The sequence below is a fragment of the Coptis chinensis genome, chromosome 3 (genome assembly GCF_015680905.1).
Source record: "Coptis chinensis isolate HL-2020 chromosome 3, ASM1568090v1, whole genome shotgun sequence".
Classification (NCBI taxonomy): Eukaryota; Viridiplantae; Streptophyta; class Magnoliopsida; order Ranunculales; family Ranunculaceae; genus Coptis; species Coptis chinensis.
In genome coordinates, this window is record NC_141458.1 from 67,213,716 (window position 1) to 67,225,161 (window position 11,446).

The following is an 11,446-nucleotide window of genomic DNA, read 5'->3' on the forward strand; positions in this document are numbered from 1 at the left end:
GAGATATACGAAGTATTTCATAATATGTTAGAGCATCTCTAGGTGGACGCATTCGTGGTCGCATTCTTCAAATTTGAAGAAATGCGTTGGAATTTCCCGGAATTTCAACTCTAGGTGGACGCATTCGTGGTCACATCACCTGCTTGTTCGCATTCTTGTTCGCAAATTTGGCAGTTTGGATATGGATGCGGCGCGACATTGGTAATGTCGCGCGCCATTGCAAATGTCGCCCCACAACTTTTTTGACTTTGACCAGCACCACACGCCCGGTTACAATTGTCGTCGCCCAATCTAATGTCGCTAGTGGGGTTTTTTTTCACTTGTGCGCCACTCCTAATGTCGCGTGGGTTGTTTTCAAATTATACATGGGCGACATTACAACTGTCGCGCGACAGTGCTAATGTCGCGTGGGTTGTTTTTTGGTAATCGAATTTGCGACCACCTAGAGTTGGTCAAAATTTGCAACCAACTTCTTCATTCGCATTCTTCAAATATGAAGAGTATGCTACCACCACCTAGAGATGCTCTTACGTTAGTAATTTAGTCTTATATTAATTGATTTCTTATAATGCTATTAATATCCATTTCTACAATTACTTAAGTTGTTTGGATTATAATTGGTAGTTTCTAAATATAATTAATTTTATGCTACGGTCCATATTCAAATCGATGACTTCACAAAAAAACTTTTACCATTGGAAAATAAAATAAAAATATTTGTCTCAACATCTAACATCCTTACATCGGTGTATCGGTTCATTTAATTTAAGATAATTTGCAACTGGAAAATTCAAATTATATGATCAGGATGTTTAATCGAAAACAAACGTTAAATCAGGATAACAAAATTTATGGATTTTAGTCGATAGACTTATGTATTATCATTTTGTTATCTATGAATTTACTTGCTATGTGCTAACAAAATTGTGCTGCGTTTGTTTCCTGAGATTTTATAAGGTTGATACTAAATGAAGTTTTTGGCATTTTGACCCTAAAAATTCGGTTGCAACATTCCATTTTACTTGTAGAAAATAAAAAAATTTGTTGATATTCAAAGGATCCTCGTCTATCGATTTGAAATTTTAAACTTTGTTGAGAGAAATTTACCAAGGTAAGGCGATGACATTTCCCGTTAGCAAAGTCAACCTAAATGCTCGACCTTGTAGACTATCAAAACGTCATTTGAAATTTTATTAAATCATGTGAGGCACCTTTGAGAATTTGAGATATGATGAACTTCCTTGACGACTATATCTGTTATGACCATTCGCTAAATTTGTTAACGAAATTTTATTCTTTCAATTTTCTACATATTTTTGTTGTAAACTTGGTTACTAAATTTAAAAACTAAAATCCACCATGGAGAAATTTACATTTTTGAGAAATAGTGTACGTGTTAGAGTGTTATTGTATTTGTTAGTGACACAATCAGTACTTAAATTAAATTTCATAAAATATAAAAAAAAAAATGCAAATGTACACCAAAATGTGTTGAATGTACTTAGTCCAACACTTACGTAAAATTCTTAGATATTAAATATCTCCCTCAAGATATGTTCGAGAGTAATATCGAGGTATTCTTCAATCTTCTTTTTCTGTGTTGTAGAAAAGAAAAATCTCATATATACTGTAAACTTGAGTCCATTCGGTTATTTTTATAACTAACAATATATTTGTGAAATTAATTTTTGAAGTTAATTAACCCTTAACAATATTATACCAGTGGGTTCATGCAAATTTATCTAATAAATAAATTTAAACTCTGCGTAAATAAGTTTTTCTCCTAATAAGATACATATGCACACTACTACAGAAATGGTCATTAACCACGGTTGGTTAAATGGCATATACCACTGTTTTTCCAATAACAGTAGCTAATAGTCATTTACCACGATACAGTTTGCATTCCCAATTTAGGTGCAAGTAAATACCATCATCGTTTCACGATTATCTGATGGTATTTAATATGCCATATACCACGGTAATCACCTAATATCGGTAGTTTGTTTTTGGGTATCTGTTTCTTGAAAAAAGGTGGTTTATGTTTTTCGAAAAATCAAACCTACCGTGGATAAAAGGGTTTCCAAAACCACTCGCTAGAAAAACAAAAAACAAAACTGAAAATAGGGCAAAATGATTGAAAATAAATATTGAAACTATGTCAATATTTGAAAGAAATTCTATCTTGATGAAACTCCCTCTTTTCAATTGTCAAAAGGGTTTCTGTTCTATCTCCATCTTAGATTTCTTCAAGTTGTGTTCTTCATTTCGGACAAGGTTGATCTATCTCTCTCTGGATACAGATGCAAGGTTGGTCTTTTCAAGAAAGTAAGTTGATGTTTTGGTTAATTTAATTTCTTAAACTTTACTGAATAAATGCAAGGTCGCCCTTTTCTTGTAATTAGGTTCTTGTTATTGAACTTGAAGACGTTTTTCTTTGTAATTTATCTCTACAAAATTTGAAGACATTTGGAGTATTTTGTTGTAAAAATACCCGAAATTAGGGTGGTTACAAGTAGACATTGGAGAGCTAAAATTGAGTGGAGTAATTAAGGAAGCAAACATTGGAGCTCCTACGGTAGGCAGGGGTTACACTAAAGTAAAAATAAAGTGGGGAAAATCACGAGGCAGAAAACAATACAGTATAAAAAATACTAATCAGTACAAAACAAACAACATTGCGATAAAATTGATTTGGGGTATTTTGAAGTGTTCTTCATCTGTTTAGACTTTAGTAAGGTAGCACTCAACGGTCTCAGCGAGTTCTTACGCCATACCATTTTGGACTTGGAGTTGCTGCAAGGTTGGTTCTACACTTGCTTTCTTCTGCAACAATTCATCATTTTATACATGCTTGCGTAAAGTCCTGTAGTTGCAACTAGGGTGTATTTGTGAACCTGAATTTGATTGTCAATAGAAGACCAAGGATGTCGAGCTTCACAAGAAGCTTGGGACTTGAGAAGTATAACCTGAATTTAATGGTAAGTGTAGTTACATTATGCATGCACCATATTAAAATATTTGTATACCTTGTTCGTAACAATGTGTTTAGGTATGAGTTTTGATAAAGCTTATGGTTGTTTATTGTAGCTGCTAAGGTAACCCATTTTCTTTTGGGAGACCAATCCACAGAGGAGAGGGTACAATTATTTCAAGCAACTAGACTTCACTGGTGTGAGTGTGTACTGGCAGGTGGTGGTAGTGTGGTGTATGTGAGAGAGAGTGTGTGCGGTGGTAGCGTGTGAGTGTGTGTGTGTGTGTGTGCAGGTGCTAGTGTGGTGAGTGTGTGTGCAAGTGCTAGTGTGAGTGTGGTGTGGTGTTGTTCCTGCTAGGTGGAGTGTGTGCTGGGTGCTACTGCTGGGTGTTGCTACTGCTGCTGGTGCCTGCTGTTGCCGCTAGTGCCTGCTGTTGCCACTAGTGCCTACTGCCGCTGCTCCGGTGCCCGCTGCTGCTGTTGCTGCCGCTGCCCCGGTGCCTGCTGTTGCTGTTGTGCCGCTGCTGCTGCCATGGAACTGTCTCTCTTTGGTATTCTTGACCCCTTTAATCTATTCTTGACCCGGTCTTCTTTGCCGTTGCCCGGTTTCTTGGCTCTTCTTTGCTGCCATGGAAATTTAAGCAGCATTTTCATTTTCTGATTTTTAAGTATATATTATTTTACTGGTTTTGAAGGGTTGGGCCAATTAATACAGAATTGAAGGAAAGGAAAGTTATGACTCGCGGAAACTTGCATGGTTAAGTGATAATTCACGCCCGGAGAGGTAAGGAAAGGAAGGTTATGACTCGCGGAAACTTGCATGGTTAAGTGATAGTTCACGCCTGAAAAGGTAAGGAAAGGAAGGTTATGACTCACATATTCAGGCCCCATGGTAGGTTGGTATTGGTTTATATAATATATATAGGATTCATCTGATTTGTAATTGTTGTAGATTAAAATAGGAATGGATGTTGCAGCATCAGAATTCCTTACAAAGGATGGCAGATACGACCTTAACTTTAAGAAGCAGCCAAATGATGGGGCTCATGTGCTCACAGCCCAGGAATTACGTGACTTGTACAAAGATTTTGTCAGAGACTTCCCAATTGTATCTATCGAAGATCCTTTTGACCAAAATGACTGGAGTGCATGGGTTCACTACAGTCTTCAGTTGATATCCAACTTGTTGGAGATGACTTGTTGCTTACAAATTCCAAGAAAATTGCCGAGGCTATCCAGAAAAAGGCTTGCAATGCGTTGTTGTTAAAGGCAAGTGTCAATAATTTGTCTCCTGTTGTTTCTCTGCTTTGCATTTGAACAAAGTTCTTAACTTCTTTTCAATAAATCTAGAACTGTATAGACTACTCAGATTGGTATGCTTTACTTTTACATATTTTTCTATTGTCTCTCTTTCAAAATCAAAATGGCACTATGTTTCCTATTAGATAGTCATCTGCGTAGAAATCACATCGTTCATTAACTAACCTTACATACTTTTTGTTTTCAAATAGACATTCAGGCATTGGTTTTAATTCGTTTACGTATTATGAGGTTTCTAAGTTTGTAGAATTAGTTAACTTTTGTTTTCTAGTGGCAATTTTAATGTGTTAGAAATACATGAATCTTAGGTCATCAATACTCAATTTCCAAAACTTTGTGGAGTTTGGATTGTTTTCTGAGACACTCGCTTTGCATTTTCTTAAGAAACATGAACATTTCCAAATCAGGTCAGGGCTCTTATCTGAATCGAGTTCATGATTCTTTATTGAAGAGGGTTTTAAAGGGGGAAAATTATCTGAAGCTATATAGCTATCATTACTTAAACAATGACTTTGCTGTTCTTGTAACCGCTCTGCAGGTTTGTCATACATATATCTTCCGTTTATTGTATTTTGTCTAATTCCATGTATAAGGTTGAACTATTTCAGTGATATTAGGATTGGAAACTTTTACTCATGTCTAGAATTAGATTAATAAGCATTCGTTGTTTAGAAACTATTGGTTGGTCAACTTCTAAGATCAACTTCAGTAGCAACTTGAATTAATTTGATCCTCGGGAAAGTGTTTGTCATGTAGCGCCACTAGAACCATGAATTGATGCCGACTTGAAAATCTCTTGTTTCAGAATATAAAACCGATTGGTGTCAATCCACCCTTTGACTAAGTGAAATTAAAAAAATTGGTCACGACTGTTATCTAATGTAAACCAATCTGACCGATATGTAGGCAGGAGGTTTTCCAATATAATCCACTTTCACTCGTGGCCTCCATCGATTGAATAAGTGTGTACTGTATGCAGACATATAGATAGAAGATTTTATCTTGATGCCATAGTGTTTATGATTAATGGTAAATAAACTATATAATGTATAAATAGTTGTGTGCTGTGAATAGGTGTAAAGTGTATAACCACAGGACAGGCAAGACGGGATTTGCTGATATTAGAGAACAATTGGTGAGTACATTGTCTGTCTCGACATTTATATACATACACGTAGGCATTTTGTTAATTTGTTTGAGATGATTATGGTAATAAACAAATTCTTGTGCATACATACTGTGTGTTTGGAAAAATATATGCTTATGAATATTTTCCATGTTTGTACTTAGGGCCCGTACCAACAAGGTAGTAAAGAGTGTGGGTATTATGTAATGAAGTTTATGAGAGAAATAATGGAAGCTTGTTCAGATAATTCTTTTGAAAATAAGGTATAATTCGTCATACACTAGCATTCTCTATTTTGTGTTACTCTTTATTATTTAGTTATTATATACTTTTTTATCTTTGATCGTGCAGATGACAAATTTATCCCTCAAAGATACATACACACAAGAGGAACTTGATGTTGTTCGACTTGAAATTCTTAGATTCATCCAATATAATGGAGCGTTCGAGCCAAACGTCGAGTCTTAGCTAGGTTTTGACCCTTTCCAGTTAAGGTGTGGTGCTTGGTCTCACCATTTTTTTTTTTATATTTTAGATAGAACAAATAGATTGTTTTTTTTTATTGATGCAACAAGTTAGGTCATTATTATTTTGATATAACAAGTAAATTTGGATGTTTCTTTCATTATTGATGACTCAAAAAAGTTCAAAATTCTTTTAGCAATTCAATGTCTTTGTGTTGGATGTGTAAATTTATTTCTTTTGTTTGTGTTGCACTATGAATTGTTTATTTGAGCAATGTGTTTTTAAATTCAGTGTGGATATATATGGTGAAAATGGGCAGGTTGCAGGTTGAATGAATATGATTAGAATCAAATAATTAGGGGTTTTTTTTTAAAAAAAAAATAGACTATAAACCACGGTTTGATAAGAACCGAGGTATAAGCAATTTATATAACCCACGGTTTGTAATGACTATACACCACGGTTTGATAAGAACCGAGGTATAAGCAGTTTATATAACCCACGGTTTGTATCCAACCGTCGTATATATCATCACTATCTCCCACGGTTTGTAAATATAAGAGTGAACTTTTCGGACTATTAACCACGGTTTGTAAATCCTAATACCACGGTTTGTATCAAAACCGTGGTATATAAGAGGTACTTTTCCCCACGGTTTTGTTAGAAGTATTTGTCACGGTGGTTGTTACCACGGTATGAAAACAGTGGCTAAAGGCTTTTTACCACTGTAAATAACAGTGGTATATGAGCTTTTCTGTAGTAGATATGCCACCTGTCTCTATTATTATTTCTCATGTATAACTACTTCAAATTCAATAATTTATGTGGAAAATGGATTTTATTAATAAGATGAGATGATCAAATGAAAGAGTGTAACCAACAAAAAAAAACACTTTAAATAGGCAAAAATATTTAATTAATGGCTGACCCATGAGATTATTTGTTGGTGGTTATTGTCGTAGTGACTATTTTATTTTATTTTTTTAGTAAACAATAAGTTAATATTTTCAGTGGTTGGATCCTTATTCTCTTAACTTGCATGATTTAAATATTGTGTCCACACTGAGAATACTAACTAAGAAAGGGAGAGCTGAGACAGTTTAAAATATGAATATTATTTTACAATATTCGATCAATAATAAAAAAAAATGGAATTACATCGTCAAAATTTTCCGCCGTAATTATGAGGATGGTGAGACTGAAGGAGAGCCAAGTGGTGCAAAGTTTTTGTCGTTGTTTACAATAACAACACATTGGTTCCAAAAATTATGTGCCCACTTAATATTTTCTTCGTTCTTAGTACGTTCCAGATACTTAACAAGGTTGCCCAACATTTCTCTGGATTTGAAACTAATTAAAATTTTCTGACAACAACTGAGACTACCATTCAAACTCCTCTCAACCAAATATATGTCTAGTTCATCTCCACATTGGTCAGTAATCCAACAATCGTTATCTATAGCTGATGTGATCGTCAACCCTACCATAACAAACAGTAGTCCAAAAATTAATTTTGTACATGAGAACATTTTCATGATGTATCTCTATGTCCCAATCTTTTCTTTTACTGGTTATGTTGATGTATTGCGTTGGTACAATGAGTAGAGTTTGTGAACAATATATATAGAAGAGAAATATATGCAATAAGACATACGACGAAGAGTTTCGTAATAAGTTATGTTAGTAATTTATTCTTATATTAATTGATTTTCTGATAATGCTATTAATATCCATCTCTACAATTACTCAAGTTGTTTGGATTTTAATTGGTAGTTTCTAAAAAGAATTAATTTTATGTTATGGTCCATCTTCAATTCCTTGACTTCAGAAAAAATGTTTTACCATTGGAAAATAAAATAAAAATGTTTGTCTCGACATCTGACATCCTTACACCGGTGTATCAGTTAATTTAATTTAAGATAATTTGCAAGCGAAAAATTTAGATTATATGATCATGAAGTTTAATCGAAAAAAAAACGTTAAATCAGGAAAACGCAATTTATGGATTTTTGACGATAGACTTATGTATTATCATTTTGCTATCTACGAGTTTACTTGTTATACGCTAAAAAAATTGTGCTGCGATAGTTTCCTAAGGTTTTATAAGGTTGATACTAAATGAAGTTTTTGGCATTTTGATTCTCAAAATTCGATTACAACTTTCCATTTTACTTGTAGAAAATAAAAAAAATTGTTGACATTCAAATGATCCTCGTCTATCGGTTTGAAATTTTAAACTTTGTTGAGAGAAATTTACCAAGGTATGGTGATGACATTTCCCGTTAGCAAAGCCGACCTAAATGCTCGACCATGTAGACTATCAAAACGTCATTTGGATTTTTATTAAATTATGTATGGCACCTTTGAGAATTTGAGATATGATGAACTTCCTTGACGACTATATCTGTTGAGACTATTTGCTAAATTTGTTAACGAAATTTTATTCCTTCAATTTTCGTCATATTTTTTGTGTAAACTTGTTTACTAAATTTAAAAACTAAAATCCACCGCGGACAAATTTACATTTTTGAGAAATAGTATACTTGTTAGAGTGTTATTGTACTTGTTAGTGACATAATCAGTACTTAAATTAAATTTCATAAAACATAAAAAAAAAATAATGCGAACGTACACCAAAATGTGTTGAATGTACTTAGTCCAACACTTACATAAAATTCTTAGACACTAAATTTCTCCCTCATGATATGTTCGAGAGTAATATCGAGGTATTCTTCGATCTTCTTTTTCTATGTTGTGGAAAAGAAAAATCTCATATATACTAACAATATATTTGCAAAATTAGTTATTCATTTCTTGGAAGTGTATGGCCTCGACCATATTAGCAGCAGCACTACCGTTTTCTTGCCAAATTTCACCATAAGTCAAGTTTCCATCAGAAGGCATATACATGGAAGCTCACGGGAGTGCGCATATGTAATATAGTTTGGTCTAAAATTCATATCAGTGGCAAGATCCATTCCTGCACAACTTTTATTAGAGACTGGACTCTAACAGAAAAACAAAAAGGAGCTAGATTGATATTATGTGATATTGGCGGGAAAAAAAAAAAAAGATTTAAGGTTCTGAGACTGATAAATTAGAGAGAGAGATTGATTTGAGAGAATAATTACTTGATTGATTTCTACTGTTTACACAATTTTTTATATAGAGATTACAAGTTCCTAATACATACACATTGTTTATATCTACGTTAATAGAAATCCTAAAACAAATAGGAAACAAACGGTACGAGCTGTGATACTGGAATGGAAGGCGCGTGCGCACTCCAGTTGTTCTATGTCAGAGCGCGTGTGCGTTCTGTCTTCTAATACTCCCCCTCAAGTTGGAGAGTGAATGTCAAGAACTCCCAACTTGCAAATTAATCTTAGAAAAGTGTCCTTGCCGAGAGATTTAGTGAAGGTGTCAGCCACCTGATCTGCGGATGGTACGAACCTAGGAGATAATAACTTGGCATGTATCTTGTCGCGTAAGAAATGACATTCAAATTCGATCTGCTTTGGTCATTCATGGAAAACTGGATTCTGAGAGATGTGGAGTGTGGGCTGATTGTCGCAGAACATGCTCATCAGAGAGGGGTGAGAGATGCCTAAGTCATGCAGAAGATACTTCAACCATTGAAGTTCACAAGCAAGGGTAACCATGGATTGATATTCGACTTCATCAGAAGAACGGGATATAGTGCTTTGTTTCTTTGTTCTCCAGGAGATAGGACTAGAACCAAGGAAAGTGCAATAACCACTAGTAGAATGACAAGTGACAGGACAACCAGCCCAATCAAAGTCACAAAAGTCGAAGATGTGTAAAGAACTAATGGTGGATAAGAGAATCCCTTTGTTGATCGAACCTTTAAGGTAGCGGAGTATACGATGAGCAACATCGAGATGTGGAGTCCGTGGGGACTGCATAAAACGCCTGAGATAATTAACAGAATAAGTGATCTTTGGTCGTGTAACTGTGAGATATAAGAGACGCCCAATTAAGCGACAATACACAGTAGAATCCTGAAGTAACATGTCATCATTGGTATTGAGGTTGATGTTTTGTTCCATAGGGAACTCAGAAATACGACCACCAGTGGTACCATAATCAAACAGAATGTCCAAAAGACATTTGCACTGTGTAAGAAATAATCCTTCTTTGGATCGAGCTACCTCAATACCCAAGAAATATTTAAGACGTCCCAAATCCTTGATATAGAACTTTGCTTCTAAAAATTGCTTCAAGTTCTGAATGAGAGATGAATTGTTGCCTGTGATTAGAATGTCATCCACATAAATAAGAACAAATGTAGAATTAGAATCATGAATATGAGAGAACAGAGAATAATAAGACTTAGACTGAGTGAAGCCGGCATTGACAAGAGTGGTAGATAGTTTGGCAAACCATTGCCAAGAAGCCTACTTGAGTCCATATAAGGACTTATTGAGGCGACAGATCATGTGCTCCCCCTATTTGGAGAAGCCAGGAGGTAAGGTCATGTAGATAGAGAAACCATATGGATTTAGAAAAACACGAGAGAGAAATACCTGTTAGGTTTGCTTGTGAAGTGGTGCTGAATCAAGCAAACTGAGAAGTTGGTTATATTGTTCTATGGAGAAAACAGGAGAATTAGAGTCTGTAGCAACCGAATTGGCTTGAGCAGGCTTGGGGGGATAACCGTGCAATTTGTAACATGTACCAATATTATGTCCAACACGGTTACAGTGATTGCAGAATGAACGAGCGCGTGCGCGCTCTGGTTGCCCTATATCTGAGGGCGCGCGTGCTCGAGGCTGCTGCGAACTAATGTTGTGTTGTGAAGGTTTAGACGGGCCTGATTTTGAAGAAGAAGCCCAGTTGGTCTTTTGAAAGTGGGTACTCAGGGCAGCAGCGTCTAGAGCAGAAGGAAGAGAGAGTGCATGAATCTCTTGTTGCTTCTCTTCCTGTCGGATTAAAGAATAAATCTTAGACATACGAGGAAAAAGATCCATTAAGAGAATTTGACTGCGAATGGATTGAAAATGAGCATCTAGGCCTTGCATAAATTTCATAGAACGACCGTCTTCAACCTCTTTGGCAAAAATAGATGCATGACCACAAGTACAAGCAGACATAGTAGACAAAGAACTTAATTCATCCCATAAAGACTTAAGTAAAGTGAAGTAAACATATATCGGGTGATTGTCTTGTTTGAGAAGAGTGACGGAATCCTTCAGTTGAAAGACCTTGGGTGCATTAGTTTGTGAAAAACAGTCACCTAGATATTTCCAGATTTTGGATGCAGAGTCGGCATAGAGGATGCTTCTACGGATATCTAGAGTAACAGAATTGAGAATCCATGAAGCAACGAGGTCATCACATCGCACTACAACAAATAGGCTTTTTAGCGACAAAACATTTAATGACAATAAAAAAACGTGGCTAATGATCATCTTTGGCGACATTTGTAATGTCACTATTTCTCTAGTGTTGTACCCTTTGATGATAAACTTTTGGCTATGGTGTTTCTATTGCTGAAAGCCTTGTTCAAAAATTTTGGAAATTTTAGAAATCAGAAAAAG

General features: G+C 35.3%; 1 protein-coding gene across 6 annotated transcripts; it reads left to right on the forward strand.

Moving 5' to 3' along the window:
* The first annotated feature begins 2,742 nt into the window (after window positions 1-2,742).
* On the forward strand, window positions 2,743-6,084 carry LOC147510491 (uncharacterized). Of its 6 annotated transcripts, none has more exons than XM_086602446.1 (6): window positions 2,743-2,803; window positions 2,918-2,981; window positions 3,091-3,525; window positions 3,670-4,243; window positions 5,585-5,683; window positions 5,772-6,084. In XM_086602446.1, the coding sequence occupies exons 4-6, from the start codon at window positions 4,124-4,126 to the stop codon at window positions 5,886-5,888; spliced, it is 336 nt and encodes a 111-aa protein (XP_086458572.1). In that variant the 5' UTR covers window positions 2,743-2,803; window positions 2,918-2,981; window positions 3,091-3,525; window positions 3,670-4,123; the 3' UTR covers window positions 5,889-6,084. The 6 variants fall into 6 exon arrangements, 5 of the variants coding, with proteins under 5 accessions (XP_086458572.1, XP_086458573.1, XP_086458574.1 ...); XR_015218860.1 differs by adding an exon at window positions 5,369-5,429 and having other exon boundaries at window positions 2,749-2,981; XM_086602447.1 differs by having other exon boundaries at window positions 2,749-2,981; window positions 3,670-3,870; window positions 3,927-4,243.
* Window positions 6,085-11,446: the final 5,362 nt, after the last annotated feature.

Bases quoted from the DNA above. Each gene is read 5' to 3' on its own strand.
- LOC147510491 (XM_086602446.1), top strand. From the start codon at position 4,124: ATGGGTTCACTACAGTCTTCAGTTGATATCCAACTTGTTGGAGATGAC. The intron at 4,244-5,584 runs GCAAGTGTCAAT...GTTTGTACTTAG, and splicing joins GCAATGCGTTGTTGTTAAAG to GGCCCGTACCAACAAGGTAG. The intron at 5,684-5,771 runs GTATAATTCGTC...TTGATCGTGCAG, and splicing joins ATAATTCTTTTGAAAATAAG to ATGACAAATTTATCCCTCAA.